The following is a 20,216-nucleotide window of genomic DNA, read 5'->3' as shown; positions in this document are numbered from 1 at the left end:
GGTTCAAACCCACCAGCCACTCCTCGGAAGGAAGGTTGGGCAATCCTACTTCCGTAGTGATACTGCCTCGGAAACCCAAGGAGGGGTCGCTACGAGTCGGGGCCGACTCGACGGCACATAACAACAACAACAACATAGGCACTAAACAGACCTCTTCAAGATATTGCATTAAATGAAAAAGAAAGATACAAGTTTTCTTAGTGAAAAACATTTATGTATACTTACAAATTTATTTTTTTATGTATACATACATTTATGTATACATGTAATTTTTTTATACATATAAAATTTTTATGTATACATATAAATTTATACAAATAAATGTATGTATACATAAATGTATGTATACATAAATGTTTTTCACTAAGAAAACTTGTATCTTTCTTTTTCATTTATATGTATATATATATTCAGGGAGCTCTGGTAGTGTAGTGCCTAAGGCACTTGACTGCTAACCAGAAGGCTGGCAGTTCAAACTCACCAGCCATTCCTAGGAAGGAAGGTTGGGCAATCTGCTATGAGTCAGGGCCTACTCCAGGGCACATAACAACAATAACAACATATATATATTCACACACTGTCCCTGGCAAGATAAACATGCACATTTTAATCAATAGTAACCTTAGGAATCAAGGACAAGACTTGCATTTATATAGTACTGTGCATTTTAAATTTTGTCAGTAACATGCGTAGCCTTTTCAAAAAATAAATTAATTACTATCTTAAGACTTCATAGGAGCTCTGGTAGCATAGTGCCTAAGGCACTTGACTGCTAACCAGAAGGCTGGTGGTTCAAACCCACCAGCCACTCCTCGAAAGGAAGATTGGGCATTCCTACTTCCGTAGTGATACTGCCTTGGAAACCCAAGGAGGGTTGCTATGAGTCGGGGCCGACTCGATGGCAAATAACAACAACAGCAACAACTAAGACGTCTTATTTCTCTGATGGCCATTATTGGCAACAAGAGTCACTGGTTTGAGAAACTTCTAGATGCAAATCCTTAGGAAACAGTTCAATTCTAGAGCCAAGCCTAGTTCCAGACAGTGCATATAGGTGTGACCCAGTAGTGCTCAGTTTCTAACTTGGCTCCAATTCCCCTCTCCAGCCTTAGCAGATCTCCTCACCTGTTCATCTCTTAGTTCCCTAGTAAAAATGGCATGGTGGGTGCATCTGACCACCTCAAACTTCACAAGGAGGGACAAGAATCAATATTAACAACAGCCCATGGCTGATCCTATGAAACAGAGGTCAGACATAATTCCAGTCTCCAGCCTTTGTAACAATTTTCTTTATATCAACTGTCCCTCCTATGTTACTCTCTACTTTTCTGCTGGGTTCAATAATTCTTGCAGTGGGCTCACAGAACTCACAGACAATACTCTGCTTATGGGATTTATTGGAGAAGTAACAGGTTACAATTCAGTATTAAAAATGACTCAAGATACAATTTGTGGTAGTTAAATTTGTATGTCAACTTGGCTGGGCCTGACTGAGTGGCTGGGCAGCTGATGGTAGTTATTACCCATGATGAGACTGACAATCAACTCCATGGTGGGATCTACCACAAGCAGCTAAATAGCTGCCTTAGGGATGTGGTCTGCTTCCTGTATATAAGGAGAAGCTTTGGGGAATGGTCTCTAGCTTATGGCACTCTTGGACCATGCATGTAGCCATGTCATTGTTCAGTAGTCTGCCAAGCTCTGACGACCTTGGGACTTACAAGGGACTTAAATTAATGGCCTGCCATGTGGTTTAGTAACATTGGGACTATGCCTTTTTACTTGTCAACCTTGGGCTTGTCAGCCTCAGCAGCCAGCAGCTGCCTGAGTGAAGAAAAGCCTCTAGCTCCAGTGGGCTAGGAGCAGAAGGCAGAGCAGGACCCCAAAGTTGAGGGGCTTTCACCCAACCCCTAGAGCCTGGCACTTTTAACTTGCACTTAAAGCCTCCAAATTGTAAGAAAAAACTCCTGTTTGTTGAAGCCATAGCATTTGTGGTATATTCTTATCAGAGCAGCACTAGGTAACCAGAACACAGTTCTTCAATCAGGCCAGACTTTTCTCAACAATGCCTGCAGGTTCTACTAATAAGTACAGAGACACTCCACACAGCCAGGGGTCCTTCTGCCTGAAGGTGCTCATTGTCTCGCTCTGTGCGTTGGCCACACTGGCTTCAAAAGCCAGCTTCACCAAGTGCCCAGAGGCTAACCCACTCTACCAGCAAGCCTCCTGATCTAACATGCTCAACATTCTCACTCACTGGGCTGAGATGTGCCATCTCCCACCAGCCTCCTGATTCTACTGCCTCCGTAGCCACTGTTTCTCTGCCACTGCTTCTTATATAGTCCCACCTAATCACTGGGTGGGAGTCACAAAGACTATGGCTGAAAGGGCTGTGTTAGGTAATTCACTACACCAAACCAGCATAGGAAATAAATAAGTGAGCAATTTATTACTTTCCTAGAGCTGCCTTAAAAAATCACTGTAAAGTGATTAACCCATTGCCCTCAAGTAGATTCCAACTCACAGCAACCCTATAGGACAGAGTAGAACTGTCCTGTAAGGTGTTCAAGGCTGTAATCTTTATGGTAGCAGGCTGCTACATCTTTATCATGTAGAGCAGATGGTGGGTTGGAGCTGCTGACTATTTGGGTAGCAGCTGAGCACTTTACCACTGTGCCAGTAGGCCTCATCTATAAAGTGATAGTAACAGAAATTTACACAGTTCTGTAGGTTAGAAGTCTGGACTTAGACTTCAGCAGAACCATGCTTTCTCCAAAGGCTTTATGGGAAGAAGCTCTTCCAATTTCTGGTAGCCCTAGGCATTCCTTGTTTTGTGGCAATATAACCCCTACATGTACTTCCTTCTTCACATGTTGTTCTTGCCTTGACTTTGAGCATTTTTGACACTTTCTCTATTCACTGTCAACCTCCTACTAACCTTGTCTCTTTTTTTTACCCTTTTAGAATGCAAGATACTCTTTAGAAAGGTAAGTTTTCGTTTTAGATACCTTTGGTTCAGAAACAGAGTCTGATGTGTGGAACACAAAGGGGACGGATGTTGAGATAGGGATGGGAAGGACATATCTACTGATGGAATGTGACTGATAAGATATGTCCTCTAAAGCAGTGGGGGGAGGGTGCTAGGGCCTGGGCAGATAACCTCTGTTACATCTTTCCTTTGTAGGAGTGAGTCACTACTGCTTCAGAACCTAGAGCCTGCCCAAATCACGGAACTGAATTTATGCCAAATAACAGGAATGAGTGCAATGCTAAGAGTGTTCCAAAGTAAGTTGACACATATCCATGATTACAGGGAACTGCAACTGTATTTTTGTATTTGAGAATTAAATAATCATCTCACCATAAAATAAAATTTCAAATTGTTTAAAATTTTTTAAATACTGAAGATATTAATATTCTACCTAAGACTATTTACAGGATCTCTGGTAGCATAGTGCCTAAAGCACTTGACTGCTAACCAGAAGGCTGGCTGTTCAAACCCACCAGCTGCTCCATGGGAGAAAGATGTGGCAATGTGCTTCTATAAAGATTACAGCTTTGGAAACCCTATGTTGTGGTTGTTGTTGTTTTGTGCTGTAGAGTCCACCTGACTCATAGCTACCCCTCCTTGGGTTTCTGAGGGGATATCACTACAGAAGTAGATTGCCCAACCTTCCTTCAGAGGAGTGGCTGATGTGTTTGAATAGCCAGCCTTCTGGTTAACAGTCAAGTGCCTTAAGCACTATGCTACCAGAAACCCTATGGGATAATTTCAATCTGTCCTATAGAGTTAGGAGCTCTGGCGGCGTGGGCAATCTACTTCTGTAAAATACCACCTCAGAAACCCAATTGACTCGAAGGCAGCAAAGTTTTTTTTTTTTGCTTACAGAGTTGCTATGAGTCAGAATCAATTTGTCAGCAACAGATTTTTTTATATTGAGAGGCTTTCCCATACAAATTCTTAACCAGTTTCCTAACCCTGGAAGCAATGCAGGCAGATTCCACTTTTTTAAAATTTTAAAGTTCTAGGAAAAAAATTGCAGCATGGGTAACAAAGGATATATATCTCCTGCCCCTGTACTTTTTGCCTTTTCTAAAATTACTGGAATCATAGAGTATGTAGCCTTTTGAGTTTGACTTCTTTTACCTACCATAAGCAATTGAAATGCATCCAAGTTGTTGCATATATAGGTAGTTCTTTGTATGTGTAATATTGTATAAATGCTGTGTAACACAATTTATCCTTTTATAGTTTCATGGATACTTGGGATGTTTAGCACATTGTGCTAAAAACATTTGCCTGCAAATTTTTGTGTAGGCATATATCTCTTGCTCTAGGTTGAATACCATGGAGTGGGGTGGTCTAAACTGTTTTCCAAACTATCTGTGCCATTTTGCATTTCTACTAGTAATGTATGGAAGGTTTGGTTTTTCTGTGTCTTCACCAGGATTTAGTATTATCAACTGTTTTTTTTTTATTACATCTAACCTTGTAGGCATATAGTAGCATCTCATTTTTTATTTAATTTGCATTTCTCAAGTGACTAATGATGTTGAGTATATTTTCATGTATGTATTTACCAGCCATATCTCTTATTTGATAAAAATTCTATATAAATCCCTTCCCCATTGTCTTTGTTATCTAATACTACTGTAACAAATACCACAAGTGGATGGCTTTAAGAAATAGAAATTTTCTGTCTCACAGTTTAGGAGGCTAGAAGTCTAAATTCAGGGTTCCAACTCTAGGGAAATGCTTTTGCTCTCTGTTGGCTTTAGGGGAAGGTCTTTGTCTCCTTGCAATATATGTAGCCCTCATGTCCCTTGGAGATTTTTATGTGTCTTGGCATCAGTCTTCCTGTGGGTCAAGGTGGTTCTCAGTGCAGGGACCCTAGGTCCAAAGGTGGCACTCTGCTCCAGACTTTTCTTTCTTGGTCATACTGAGATCCCTCTCTCTGCTGGCTTCTATCTCCTTTTATATCTTATATATAATATTATATATATATCTTAGATCTTTTACAACTTTTATATAAAAGGTAATTTAGACCCCACCCCAAAGACACTCTCCTTATATCAAATTAGGGCTGTGACCTGATTAAGAGTGATGCATTCCACCCTGTTCCCCTTACAGCTGATTGGCTGATCACATCAGATCACATCATGGGAGATGATGACATCATTACATAACTGCCAAATTACATTGTTATGTAACTGCCAAACCCCTAAGAATGATGGCCCAGCCAAGTTGACACATATTTTGGGGAATTTTGTTCACTCCCTGACCCTTATGTTAAATTGTGTTGTGTGTTTTCTTCATAGTGATCTGAGTTTCTTTTATATATTATGGTTACCAATTTTGCAAATAATTATTCCCACTCTGATTGTATTTTCATTTTCATAGGTGTGTCTTTTGATGAACAGTTTTAATTAAGTCCAAATTTATTGGTTATTTATTTATTGTTTGTTTGTTTGTGATTTTTGTGTCCTCTGTAAGAACTTTGCCAAACATAACAAAGATTTTCTTCTATAAATTTCACATTTTACATTTATGTCTGTGTTCCATTTGTTACAGTTGTTAGGTGCCACTGAGTCAGTTCTGACTCATAGAAACCCCATGTACAACAGAATGAAACACTCCCTAATCCCTGGCCATCCTCACAAACTTTGCTATGCTTGAGTCCATCGTTACAGCCCCTGCATAACTCCATCTTATTGAGGATCTTCCCCTTTTTCACTAATCCTCTACTTTACCAGTCATGATATCCTTCTCCAGGAATTGGTCCCTACTATAAACATGACCAAAGTAGGTGAGACAAAATCATTCTCTCTTCTAAGTAGCATTGCATTTGTACTTCTTCCAAGACCAATTTGTTCATTCTTCTCACAGTCTGTGGTGTTTTCAGTATTATTTATAAACACCACAATTCAAAGACATCAACTCTTCTTCAGTCCTCTTCATTCATTGTCCAACTTTCATATGCCTGTGAGGCAATTGAAAATACCATGGCTTGGCTCAGGTGCACCTTAGTCTTCAAAGTGACACCTCTCTTTAACACTTTAAAGAGATCTTTTGCAGAAGATTGGCCCAGTACAATGTAATGTCTGATTTCTTGACTGCTAACCAGAAGGCTGGCGGTTCAAACCCACCAGCCATTCCTCAGAAGGAAGGTTGGGCAATCTACTTCCATAGTGATAAAGCCTCGGAAACCCAAGGAGGGGTCACTATGAGTCAGTTCAGCAAATAACATCACAACAACTTCCATGGACATTGATTATGGATCCAAGTAAAATGAAATCTCTGACAACTTCAATCTTCTCTCCATTTATCATGATTGTTGTGTATTGGTCCAGTTGTGAAGATTTTCATTTTCTTTATGATGAGGTGCAATCCATACTGAAGATTGTAGTTTTAATTTTCATCAGTAAGTGTTTCAAATGATCTTCACTTTCAGCAAGTAAGGTGGTGTCATCTGCATATCTCAGGTTGTTAATAATACTTCCTGCAGTCCCGATGTCATGTTTTGTTGTTGTTCTTTTTTTTTTTTTACATAGTCCAGCTTCTCGGATTATTTGCTCAGCATACAGATTGTATAAGTATACCAAAAGGATACATCCCTGATGCATACCTTTCCTGATTTTAAACCATGCAGTTTCCCCTTGTTGTTTTTGAATAACTGCCTCTTAGTCTACATACAGGTTCCTCATGAGCACATGTAAATGTTCTGGAATTCCCATTCTTTGCACTATTATCCATAATTTGTTATGATCCACACAGTTGACTGCCTTTGTATAGTCAATAAAATACAGGTAAACATCTTTCTGGTACTATTTGCTTTCAGCTAAGATCCATCTGACATCAGCAATAATATCCCTCATTTCATGCCCTCTTCTGAATCCAGCTTGAAATTCTGTCAGTTTCTTGTCAATATCCAGAGACAATCATTTTTTAATTATTTTCAGCAAAATTTTACTCGCATGTGATATCAATAATATGATTCAATAATTACCACATTCTGTTGAATCACCTTTCTTTGGAATGGGCAAAAATATTGATCTCTTCCAGTTGGTTGGCTAGGTAACTGTCTTCAAATTTCTTGGCATAAATGAGTACCTTCAGAGCTGCACCCATTTCTTGAAACATCTCAACGGGATTTCTGTCAATATGTGGAGCCTTGTTTTTCACCAATTCCTTCTGTGCGGCTTGGACTTCTTCCTCCATTACTACTTGTTCTTGATCATATGGCACCTGAAATGTTTGAACATTGATCAATTCTTTCTGTTACACTAACTGTGTATTCCTTCCATCTTCTCTTGATGCTTCCTGTATCATTCCATGTTTTGCCCATAGAATCCTTCAATATTGCAACCTGAGGTTTGAATTTTTTCTTCAGTTCTTTAAGCTTGAAAAATTCAGACCACTGTCTTCCCTTTAGGTTTTCTAATTCCAGGTCTTTGCACTTATTTTATTTTATTTTTTTTTTATTTTGATTTGGGTGAAGTTTACAGAGCTAAGTCACTTTCCATACAGCAGTTCACATATACATTGTCTCATGACATTGACCACAATATATCCCAATGCAACAGCTCCCCTCCCACTTCCTCCTGATAGTTATCTCTTCCCTGTGTTCATCCCTCCATGTACTCCTGCCCCCTGAGCTGTTTCCCTGTGCATACACAGCCCTTCTTTCTCCCATGATTGTTCTCTCCAAGGAGTGTATCTACCTCAGGTACATGTTCAACTCATATGCCTGCCTTTTGTTTGTCTGGAAGCCATAGATATAGGTTCAATTCCAGACCTGAAAGGCAGCTAGGGGCCATAGTCTCAGTGGTTCCACCAGGCTCTATCAGACCAGCAAATCTGGTCCCTTCAGCCTTTTTTTTTTCTCCCAAATGATTTTGAGTTTTGTTCCACATTTTTCTCCCTCTCTATCCAGGATCTCCTACACAGATCTCCCTCTGAGTGATTGATAGTGGTAGCTGGGCATCTTCTAGTTCTTCTTGTCTCATAGTCGTATAGGCTGAGGATCGCATGGTGTACCAGTCGCTAGGATTAATTGTTTCCATGAATCTTTAGTTTTCTTCATTCTTCTTTGCTCTGGATGAGGAGAGACCCATCATTGCATCTAGAGATGGCTGCTTGTAAGATTTTAAGATCCCATTCACTACTCACCAAAGTAGGAGGTGGAACAATATTTTGTGTAGTATGTTATGCCACTTGAGCTTGATGTCCCCTGCGACTATGCTCCCAAGCCTACCAGTTCAACTATTTGGTCCCTCTGGGTAGTTGGCTGTGACCAAGAAGTGACCCTTGTCAGCTCTACTATACACATGGGAATTCTTATAGATCATACAAATACACTTATAGGACCATTGTCTGCCAACCCTATACTTGGTCTTGGGTACACTCCTTGCTGCATAGGTATACTTAATAGTTCAGCCTGTCCACCCATCTCTCCACCTGTATACCCATGTTTGCCTTCACTGACAATGCAGTGAAGTATGTGTAAAGGGGTTCATCTTTGTTGTCTGTACCTCCCATGTATCACTCTGTCTTCCTCTTCCTCAATGCCACCATGTTGATCACTCACATTTAGTACATTGCCCTTCTCTTCAACCAAATCAATACTTATCTCTACCTATCTAACAGTGTTCCCTACCCTCTCCTCCTACCCCTGGTAATCAACAAAGAAAATTCCCTTCCATATCTAAACCTTTCCTTAACTTTCACAATAACAGACTAATACAATATTTGTCCTTCTGTATTGACTTATTTCACTCAGCATAATCTCCTCCAAGTTCATCCACATTATGTGGTGTTTTGCAGATTCTACATTTTTCTTTAGTGTTGCATAGTATTCCATTGTATGTATGTACCTTAGTTTGGTTATCCATTCTTCTGTTGAGGGACACCTAGGTTGTTTCCATTATTTGACTATTGTACATAGTGGTGCAATGAACATGAGTGTGCATATGTCTGTTCTTGTCATGGCTCTAACTCCTTTAGGATATATACCTCGTAATGGAAGGAATGGCTGGGTCAAATGGTATTTCTAATTCCAACTTTTTAAGGAATCGCCATACTGCTTTCCACATTGGTTGTACTATTTTACAGTCCCACCAGCAGTGTATGAGAGTCCCAATCTCTCCGCATCCTTGCCAGAATTTGTTATTTTCTGTCTTATTGAACTTTGCTACTAGTGTCTTTGCATGATCAATTGTAATACTTTACTTTGTCTTCTCAAGGCACCCTTTGAAACTTCTGCTCAGCTCTTTTATTTCATTCTTTCTGCCATTCACTTAGGCTAGTCTCCATTCAAGAGCAAGTTTCAGAGTCTTCTGACATCCATTTTGGTCTTTTCTTCTTTTCCTGTCTTTTTAATAACCATTTGCTTTCTTCATTTGTGATGTTCTCTTTGCTCACTGGTCTTCAGTGTGTCAAATCTTTTCTTCAGATTGTCTTTAAATTCAGATGAGATAGAGTAAAAAAAAAGTTGTGTTTTGGCTTTCATGGACTTGTTTTAATTTTCTTCAACTTCAACTTGAACTTGCATATGAGCAGTTGATGGTCTCTTCCACAGAGAGGTCCTGTCCTTGTTTTGACTGATGACTTTGAGCTTTCCCATCACCTCTTTCCACAGATGTAGTCAATTTGATTCATTTGTATTCTTCCTGGCAAGGTCCAGCTGTATAGGTGCCATTTAGGTTGTTGAAAAACTTATTTGGTTGCAAAATTCTATTCTGTAATCTCCAGCATCATTTCTATCATCACAGCCATATTTTGTCACTACCAGTGCTGCTGCTTTATTTACAACTTGCATATTCTAATCATAAGTAGTTATCAATATATCTTGGTTTCATATTTGGTCAATTTCAGACTGCAGACATTGGTAAAAATCTTCAATATCTTCATCTTTGGCTTCCATAGTTGGTGCATAAATTTGAATTATTGTTGTATTAATTGGTTGTACTTGTAGGTGTATAGAAATTTTCCTATCACTGACAGCATTGTACTTCAGGATAGATCTTGAAATGCTCTTTTTGATGATGCATATAATGCCATTTCTCTTTAATTTGTCATTTAGACAAATAGACCACATGAATGTCTGATTCAAAATGGCTAATACCACTCCATTGCAGCTCACTAATGTCTAGGATGTTGACCGTGCATTCCATTTCATTTTGACGGTTTCCAATTTTACTGCATTCTAACTCCCTGCATTTCACATTCCAATTATTAATGGACATTTGCAGCTGTTTCATCTCATTTTGAGTCATACCACATCAGCAAATGAGGTCTTCAAAGCTTTACTACATCCATGTCATTAGAGTCAACTACTTAAGGGGGAGCCGTGATGGCATAGTGTCTAAGGCATTTGACTACTAACCAGAAGGCCAGCAGTTCAAATCTACCAGCCACTTGGAAGGAAGTTTAGGCAATCTACTTCCATAGTGATAAGTGCCTCAGAAATCCAAGGAGGGATCTCTATGAATTGGTTCCAACTCGACAGCAGTGAGTTTTTTGTTTTGTTTTTTTTTTTTTTGCTTTGAGGAGGCAGCTCTTCCCCACTTGTATTTTGAGTGGCTTCCAATCTGAGGGGCTCACATTTCAGCACTATATTGTACAATGTTTCACTGCTATTCTCATAGGGTTTCGGTGGCCAATTTTTTTCAGAAGTGGATGATCCTATCCTTCTTCCTTGTCTTTCTTAGTCTGAAAGCTCTGCTGAAACTTGTCCAACATGGATGACTCAGCTGGTATGTGAAATACTGGTGGCATCACAGCAACATATAGACCACCACAGTACAACAAACTGATAGACAAGTGGTGGAAGTTCCATTCACAGTTAATATTTATATAGGGCTCAAGGTATGGTATAATCCTGAACCTAACCCCCACCCCCTTTATTTATTTATTTATTTTTTGCACATGCATATCCAGTTGTTCCAGGGAGCTCTGGTAGCATAGTGGCTAAGGCACTTGACTGCTAACCAGAAGGCTGGCGGTTCAAACCCACCAGCCACTCCTCGGAAGGAAGATGGGGCAATCTACTTCCGTAGTGATACTGCCTCGGAAACCCAAGGAGGGGTCACTATGAAGTTGGGTCCGACTCGACGGCACATAACAACAACAACAACAACATCCAGTTGTTCCAGTATCACTTGCTGAAAACACTCTCCTTTCTCCTTGCATTTAGTTTGCATGTTTGTTAAAAATTAGCTGGCACAGATATTAATTATCGTATAGTAATTGAGTCTATTTCTGAATTCTATACATCTACTTTGATCGTTATATCTACCTTTCTCCACTACCACACTGACTTGATTGATTATAGGAAGTCTTGAAATCAGATAGTATAACTTTGTTCCTTTTCAAAATAGTTTATTCTGTCCTTTTGCTTTTCTACATAAATTTTAATATCAGCTTGTTGATTTCCATTAAAAGGAAAAGAAAGAATGCTGGGATTTTGAATGGAATTACATTTACCCTGTAGATCAATTTTGGGTGAGTTGATATCTTGACAATACTGAGTCTTCTAGTTCATGAACATGATGCATCTCCATTTATTTAGGTCTTTTGACTTCTGTCATCAATAATTTGTAGTTTTCCACATACAAATACTACATGTATTTTATTAGATTGATCCCTAAGTATTTTATATTTTTTAATGCTATTATAACTATATTTTACAAACTGAATTTGTAATTCAAATTTCATTTGTTTCTAGCTCATTGCTTGTATATTGAAATAGAACTAATTAATATATATTGATATTATCTCCTAAAGCTATGCTAAACTTATTACATTACTTCTAGTGACTTTTTTTTCTAAATTCTTTGTTATTTTGTATAAAGATAGTCATGTAGTCTATGGATATACAAGAAGGTTTATTTCTTTTTTCCAATATGTAATCTTTTCTTTATGCTAAAAAGGCAAGGAGACCAGATCTTCTGACCTCTTCTAACCACACAGAGAAAAACAGAATCACTATCAGTAGCCCAAGGCCCATTACTGTGAGGCCAGACATGCTACCTCCCTCCAGCCCTTTCACCAACCTTGACACCAACCATTCCTCCCACAGCACCCACCACTTTTCTGCTGGGTTCGATAATTTGTTGCAGTGGCCACACAGACCTCAAAGATTATGGGGTTTATTAGGGAAGCACCAGGCTACAATTCAAGTTCAGGAAAAACCCTCAGTCTCTCTCAGCCTGCCATTTCTCAGCCAACAGTCTCTCACAGCCTCTCTCCCAGCAGTGTGTGTCCCTCGGTGTCTTGCTCAGCAATGCATGTCTCGTGTCTCTTTTCCAGCAGCGTGTGTCTCTCAGGAGTGCATGTCTCTTTCAGCAGCACGTCCTTCTCAACCAGCAGTCAGAGATTTTTCTGCCTCTAGGAGACCTCCTTTTGAGCCTGGCAGAGTGGTCAAACTAACCAATCATAGCATCAGAATTCTAAGCACCTGAGAGAGAGTGCTAACCTCCCAGAACATTACTTTGTGCTGCTCCCAACAGAAATACCCCAGGTAGATGATTTTAACAATCAGGAGCTACTCAGTTTCTCACAGCAAATTCCACCATGGAGTTTACAAAGACTTAAGGATAGAAAAACCATACCAAGTAATTTAATACAACACACTTTATTTCTTCCCTTATTGTACAAACTAAGGAGTCTTGTTGGTGCAGTGATTAAAGTACTCAACTGCTAACTCAAAGTTCTGTGGTTTGAACCCACCATCCAAACCACAGGATAAAGATGTCAATCTATTTCTCTAAAGATTTACAGCCTTGGAAATCCTATGGGGCTTTTTGGCTTTGTCTTATAGGGTCCCTGTGCGTCAGCATCAATTTGAAGACAATATTTTGTTTTATTTTGTTTGTGTACTAACTAGGCTTTCCAATGTGCTGTTGAATTGGAGTGGTGAGTGTAGATGTTTGCCTTGGTCTTGCTCTTAGAGAAAAAGAAAGCTTTAAGATTTTCATCTTTAAGTATGATGTTACCTGTAGGGTTTTCTATACTTAACCACTTCATCAAATTGTGGAAGTTCCCTTCTATTTCTAGTTTGCTAATTTTTTTTTTTTTTATCATAAATGGATGTTGAATTGATTAAATGCTTTTTTTTGTGTCTATTGAAATGATCATTTTTTTCTTCTTAAATTATTAATATGACAAATTATATTGATTGATTTTCAAATGTTGAACCAGCTTTGTATTCTTAAGATGAGTACTTGGTAAAGATATCTCATCTGTTTGATGTATATTGCTATACTTAGGTGCTAATATTTGGTTAAGAACTTTTACAATATCATGACTGATATTGGACTGTAGCTTTCTTATAATCATCAACTGACATTTTAAATTTAATTCATTTTGCTTTTGGTTTCTGTATAATCTTTTTGGTTCTGTGTCAAAATGAATTGGTATGATTTTTAGTTTCCTATACCCTGTAAATACTTTTAAGCTTTTCTTTTTTCTTCAAACATAGCAAGCATAGTTATTTTAGCATCTCTGCCTGATAATTTCAATATCTAAAGTTCTTTATAGGATCTCTGTTAGCGTAGTGCTTAAGGCACTTGACTGCTAACCAGAAGGCTGGCGGTTCAAACCCACCAGCCACTCCTCGGAAGGAAGGTTGGGAAATCCACTTCTGTAATGATACTGCCTCAGCAACCCAAGGAGGGGTCGTTATGAGTCGGGTCTGACTTGTCTGCACATAACAACAACAACAACAAAGTTTTTTACAGATCTAATTTTGGAATCTTATTCAATAGTACTTTTTTTTTTTTTTTTTTTTGATAGGTATATGCTTAATGGTTTTGGGTAGTAAGCTTCTCTCTTTTTTCTTGAATATTATTTTTAGTAATTTTTTGAGACCAGGAATAAAGATATGCATTCTTCCAGAAAAAGCTTGCATTTGTTTTTGCTCATCTTCTGGGGATATTAAGAGTCTGAGACAATATGAAATTTAATATTCAAGGTTTATGTCTTTAAGATCACTCTAATAATGATTTGTATTGGGCTGTAAGTCTAGAGATGTAAATTAATTTGGTAACAGAACTTGTAGAACTTGCTACTAGATTAAGTGTTATAGTAATAGAAAAAGTTTGACTCCAGATCTATGGCTTGATCTACTGAGGTGTTAAGAGGACTACCAATAGGAAAAGTATAGGGAGGAAAGAGATAGATTTGAGGTTTCATTCTGGATATAGCCCATTTGAAATTCCTATATTACATCCAGCTAACAGTTGGTAGTTTGTGTTATAAGTGACTTATAAAAATATAGAAGATATTTATGACTAAGGCTAGATGAAGTTACCTAGACAAAGAAAAAAGAACACCAGGACCAAGCCATGAAAAATCCCAATATGTAGAGATTGTACAAAAAGAGATAAAGAATAGTTAGAGATATGAAGAAAGCCAGCATCAGTGAATTGGCAGAGGAGAGTGGTTCACAGAAGCATTAGCAGATCCACTAGGTTGAATGCAGACTCACAAAGTATCTCTTTCATTCAACTATGAGAAAATCACATCAAGCTTTCTTTTTGTGCTCAGCTTGATTTTGTGGAAGATTCTCACAGGTTATCTCACTTCCGCTGATAGGTTCTTTTTTGAACTGCTCAATGTTAAGGGCTTGCCGACAGCAATTTCTTGCTACCGAAGTCAAACTCAAGTGATATTTAAGCTGACAAAAGTAATTCAGTCACAGACAAGAACCATGAATCAGTTATGCTATTAGGAAACTCTGATGCTTCTTGCTGTTCAGTCTTGGAGATCTTTAGAGAACTAGAGTGGGGTCCCAGGCTAACTGGGAATAGATACCCAACCAGTTGTATACCCTCTGTGTTGAAGGTACCTTTAATTTTCTTTTTCTGTTTTTCATGATTATGGGGTTTATTAGAGAAGTAACAGGCTACAATTCAGGTTCAGAAACATACTCAGACACAATTCTCTGATCACGACAGTCTCTCCTTTTCTGTGCCCTCAAACATGCCTCTCCAGCCCTTGGCCTCTTGGCCTGGACTCTGCCCTGCTAGGGCAAGTGTTACAGAGCTCTTTTGGCTCTGCCTATAGGTACACCTATATACACCCCACTCTGTCAGTAAGCCTCCTGCTTGAGGTACTCATCTCTCTTGCTCTGTGTGCAGGTAAGCCCACCATTCTGTCATATGCCTCTTCGTTCCACTGTGACTGTCTCTTGCCAGGGTGTCTATCTGCTCGGGGGTCTCTCACTACCAGGTGTGACTGCCAAGGACATCCAATGCAGGGATCTCAGGTCCACAGATGATCTCTACTTCACCTCCAGCTTTTCTCTCTTGATGCCAGTGAGACCCCCTTTCTTCCTCTTGTTGTTGTTGTTATGTGCCATCGAGTTGGACCTGACTCACCAAGACCCTTCCTTGGGTTTCCAGGGCAGTATTGTTGTGCCCAGATCTTGAATCCCCAAAAACCACCAAGGAGCCGATTCCACTGCAAAAGCATAGGGGTTGTTTATTCAAGCTTGAGCTCAGACCCCCAACTGTCACCAACACAGCAGTTCAGGATTGAGAGCCCTGAACTCAGGGGTAATGGGTTTTTTATAGGGGGTACAGCAGGAATGAGGAAGTTTCAATCAGAAAATTACAGGATTGGTTGACATTTTTCAAGTTGCTAGTTGTTTCTACTTGATTGGCTCTGTCTTGTGGGCCAAAGCCACCAACTGCCGTTTCTAACTATTTTAGGTAAGGTATTTCTCTACCATTTACTGATTGGTTGTTGCCAAGGGGAATGCTTGGGAGTATCGATGAGGTGGGGGTAGTTAGGACTCTGTGGTTTTTCCAGTAACTAAAGCACTAAAACGTGAAGTGAATGCTAAGGCATATTGCAAAATGGCTACATACTTAAAATGGTTACATACAGGGTGGTTATATAGAGACATGGCCTCACAGTATCACTATGGAAGTAGAGTCCAACCTTCCTTTTGAGGAATGGCTGGTGGGTTTGAACTGCCAGCCTTCTGGTTAGCAGTCAAATGCCTTAGTCACACTCTACCAGAGCTCCTTAGGAGGGATCATTTTAAGCCTAGCAAAGTGACAAAACTAAGCAATCTCAACATCAGAGTTCTACACTCCTTATTTGCATGGTCTCACCCAGTAATCTGGTGGAAATTACAAAGACTATGGCTAGAAAAAATATACCAAGTAATTCACTGTACCACAGCACTTATTGACCAAATGCTAGGTTCTTCATTCTAGTTCTAATCTTCAAGCAACTATGTTGTTGTTGTTAACTGCTGTTGAGTTGGTTCTGACTTATGCAAATGCCGTGTAGAGCAGAAAGAAATGTTGCCCAGTCCTGTACCCTCTTCATGATCATTGGTATGCTTGAGTCCATTGTTGCTGCCACTGTTCAATCCTTGTTGGTGAAGAATATTGACTATACCATGGGCTGACAGAAGAATGAACAAATCAGTCTTAGAAAAAATCCAACCAGAATAATCCCTACAAATGAGGATGGTGAGACTTGGACTCATTTACTCTGGACACTTTATCAGGAAGGACCAATCCTAGAGAAAGACATTACACTTGGTAAAGTAAAGGGTCAACATAAATTAGGGAACACCCCTGTGAGGTGGATTGACCCAGTAGCTTCCACAGTGGACTCAAACTTGCCAAAGATAATGAAGATAGCACAGGACCAGGCAACATTTTGCTCTGTTATGTGTAAGATTGCCATGAATTTGAGCTTACTTGATGACAACAAACAATAACAACAATTTTAATATCACTGCAAAGAGATTAGTCTGAACCCAAGTTTATTTGGCCTCACGACCTGGGTTGACACTTTGGAAGCTAGTTTCAAGCTAGTTAATACAACAGATCATGATTATATCTGCCTCTGGAAAAAAGGTGACCAGAAGAGCAATTGTGGCAATACAAAATAAAATGTATACTTTATAAAGTGATACTTTCAGCCACTTTGGCCCCTCCCAAATGTGACTGTCCGAGACCTCTGACTCTCAGCATCTGCTCCTTGAGTTCTGACATCTCTTTAGACTGGAGAAAGAACATCAACAGCCTCATTCCAGCAATAAGTCATATTTATTATTACTTTGGCTGCCTTCAGATCCAGATACCCTCATGCCTGTTGTGGGCCTTGGCTTCCCACATACCAATTGAGCTATACCTGTCTCTGCATGTTTGTCTACTTTGCTACTCTACTTTATTTGTTGTCTTCTTTAGTAGTCTCTGTGGGTCTAGAAAGCTGCATGAACTCCAGCTGAGTCTTATTCAAACTTGCAACACTCCTGTTGGGATATTTAACACAACAATGACCTCCAACTATGGAGGCACTGTCCACCTTACTGTGACTGCCCTTGGGACTCTGGACTCCTCTACGTATCCCACTCTGAAGACTTCAGGTGTAATTGAAAATGTTTGGGGTCAAATAGCCTAGGCTTTGAAAACTGACACAATAATTTATTATCCATGAAACCATACAACTTATTCTATTTGATTCTCAGTTTCCTCATCTATAAAATGTGGATAAAATTGTACTTGCCACTAGCATCTACTGAGTATCAACTATGCCAGAAGCTGTCTTTTGTAGATGTCACCACATTTATTCTTTCAAAAACAACAACCAAAAAAAACTCATTACCATTGAGTTGTTTCTGACTCGTAGTGACCCCCCCATTGGGTTTCTGAGGCTTTAAATCTTTTTTTTTTTTTTTTTTAATTGTGATTTGGATGAAGATTTACAGAGCAAATTCACTTTCCATACAGCAGTTCACATATACTTTGTCTCATGTCATTGACCACAGTTTACCACAATGCAACAGCTCCCCTTCCACTTCCTCCCCATAGTTACCTCTTCCCAGTGTCCATCCCTCCATGCACTCCTGCCCCCTGAGCTGTCTCCCTGTGCATAAGCAGCCCTTCTTTCTCCCATGATTGTTCTCTCCAAGGAGTGTATCTACTTGAGGTAAATGTTCAATTCATATGCCTGTCTTTTGTTTGGCTGGAAACCACAGATGTGGGTTCAATTCCAGACCTGAAGGGCAGCTAGGGGCCATAGTCTCAGTGATTCCATCCAGCTCTATTGGACCAGCAAACCTGGTCCCCTCCTTTTTTTTTTGGTACCTTTAAACTGATCTTTAATCCATTATTTTTTGTTTAGTTCTTTTAGGTAGATTTTGCCCTCCTCTATCATCTTATTGATGTGATGTATTCCTTTGTGATGTCCATTTATGGATGCAAATCTTGTTGTTGTTGTTGTTATTATGTGCCATTGAGTCAGACCTGACTCATAGCGACCCCTCCTTGGGTTTCCAAGACAGTATCACGGCAGAAGTAGATCGCCCAACCTTCCTTCTGAGAAGTGACTGGTGGATTTGAACCACCAGCCTTCTGGTTAGCTATCAAGTGCCTTAGGCACTATGCTACCAGAGCTCTGAAGCAAAGCTTAGAAGTTCCTTTTACCAGACTCTTCTAAATAGCTTCTCCTATACCTAAAGGTTGGCAGTTCAAACTCTGCAGAAAGAAGACTGGGCAATCTACTTCCGTAAAGATTTATGGACTCAGAAACCCAAAGGGGGTCGCTATGAGTCAGAATTGACGGGATGGCAGTGAGGTTTTTTTTGTTTGTTTATTTTTTTAATACCTATGGGAATTCTGGTGGCATGATGGCTAAGGCATATTACTGCTAACCAGAAGGCTGGTGGTTCAAACCTACCAGCCACTCCTCAGAAAGAAGATTGGGCAATCTACTTCCATAGAGATACTGCCTCAGAAACCCAAGTTGAAAATGAATGGACGGCAGTGAGTTTTGTTTTGTTTTGTTTTCCCCCCATATGCTTAAGGACTTCTCGTGGCACAGTGCCTAAGAAATTTGACTGCTAAACAGAAGGTCGGCAGGTCAAACCTACCAGCCGTTTTGTGGAAAGAAGATGGGGCAATATACTTCTGTAGATTTACTGCCTTGGAAATCCAGTTGGGGTTGTCATGAGTCAGAATTGACTTGATGGCAGTGAGTTTGGTTTGGTTTATACCTATGCTTGAAACTTGTCCTCACTGATTAGGAAGCCCCTACATGTTAGAAATTATCAGTCTCCGATATTGGCATTTATGGTTGCTTGTGGTTTTTTTGTAGTTGTTGTTAGCTGCCATCAAGTCAATTCCAACTCAGAGACACCCTGTGTACAAAGAGGTTAACAGAATTTCCCTTTCCTTGCAGGACATATAACTTTGGACCCTGAAACAGCTCATCCTTGTCTGGTCTTATCTGAGGATCTAAGAAGTATCAGATTCAGAAGTATCCAGCAGGATGTACCTGGCAATCCAGGGAGATTTGACTTCAGTGCCACTGTGTTGAGTCTGGAGTGTTTCACCTCAGGGAGGCACTACTGGGAGGTAGATGTGGGAAAAGCAACAAATTGGCAATTAGGCATATATCAAGATTGTGCCAGCAGAAAGAATGACATGCTCAAAGCTCGTGGAGATAAAGTCTTACTCACAAGGTCCATGATGGGGACTGACTGTACCTTCTGGGTCTTTCCCCCTTTAAAATCAGTTTCCTTGAGAGTGCATATGCACAAAGTTGGCGTTTTCCTAGACTATGAGTATGGGCACATATCATTCTATAATATGACCGAGAAATCCCTCATTTACAATGTATCTTGTCTCACCTTCCATGGAACTGTCAGGCCTATATTTTCTTTTTGTATTCCAAATGAAGGCATTAATTCAGACTCTCTCACCATTTGCTCCCCTCATGTCCCTTCTTGTAATGCTACTGTTAGCCCTCAGTCTTCCTTGGTGTGAAATCCAAAGCCACATAAGGCTAGAAAGTTAAGCCCATGACTGTATGGAATAATGTATATGAAGTAACCAATAAAAGATTTCTCTCTTGTGAATTGGGCTCTAGTTCAGTCCCCCAGACCCTTTGTATTCCTGGAATTTCAAGGCCCATTTAGTGGATAATGTTACATTTAAGCTGAGTCATGAATTATATTAGCAAAAGTACTTGAAACTGATTAGAACAAGCACGTATGCAGCAAAATATTGGGAAATTAGAGTGGAAATGTAGCCTGGCTCCAGATTAACTGAGGTCTTTAGAACTAAACACTGTATGTATTTCTTAAAACAGTGGCAAATTTGGACATCATCAGAAATGAAGGCAGAACTTTAGATTTGAGCATTTCATCATAGTGCCATATGGAAGGGAAACATTTATTAATGATCCT

The 20,216-nt window shown here is 39.6% G+C and overlaps 1 protein-coding gene across 1 annotated transcript in view; it reads left to right on the top strand.

Annotated features, from left to right (window-relative positions):
* The window catches only part of TRIML2 (tripartite motif family like 2), a 31,679-nt gene extending 11,885 nt beyond the window's left edge, over positions 1-19,794 (top strand). Inside the window, exons 5-7 of the mRNA XM_007948400.2 lie at positions 2,965-2,987; positions 3,185-3,285; positions 19,208-19,794. Of these exons, the coding sequence (XP_007946591.2) occupies positions 2,965-2,987; positions 3,185-3,285; positions 19,208-19,794 (711 nt within the window). The remainder of the gene's footprint in view (positions 1-2,964; positions 2,988-3,184; positions 3,286-19,207) is intronic.
* Positions 19,795-20,216: the final 422 nt, after the last annotated feature.

The sequence above is a fragment of the Orycteropus afer genome, unplaced genomic scaffold (genome assembly GCF_000298275.1).
Source record: "Orycteropus afer afer isolate SDZICR_OR568_19922 unplaced genomic scaffold, OryAfe1.0 scaffold00215, whole genome shotgun sequence".
Lineage (NCBI taxonomy): Eukaryota > Metazoa > Chordata > Mammalia > Tubulidentata > Orycteropodidae > Orycteropus > Orycteropus afer.
The sequence above is the reverse complement of the archived record's forward strand: the minus strand, read 5'-3'. Positions and strand labels throughout refer to the sequence as shown.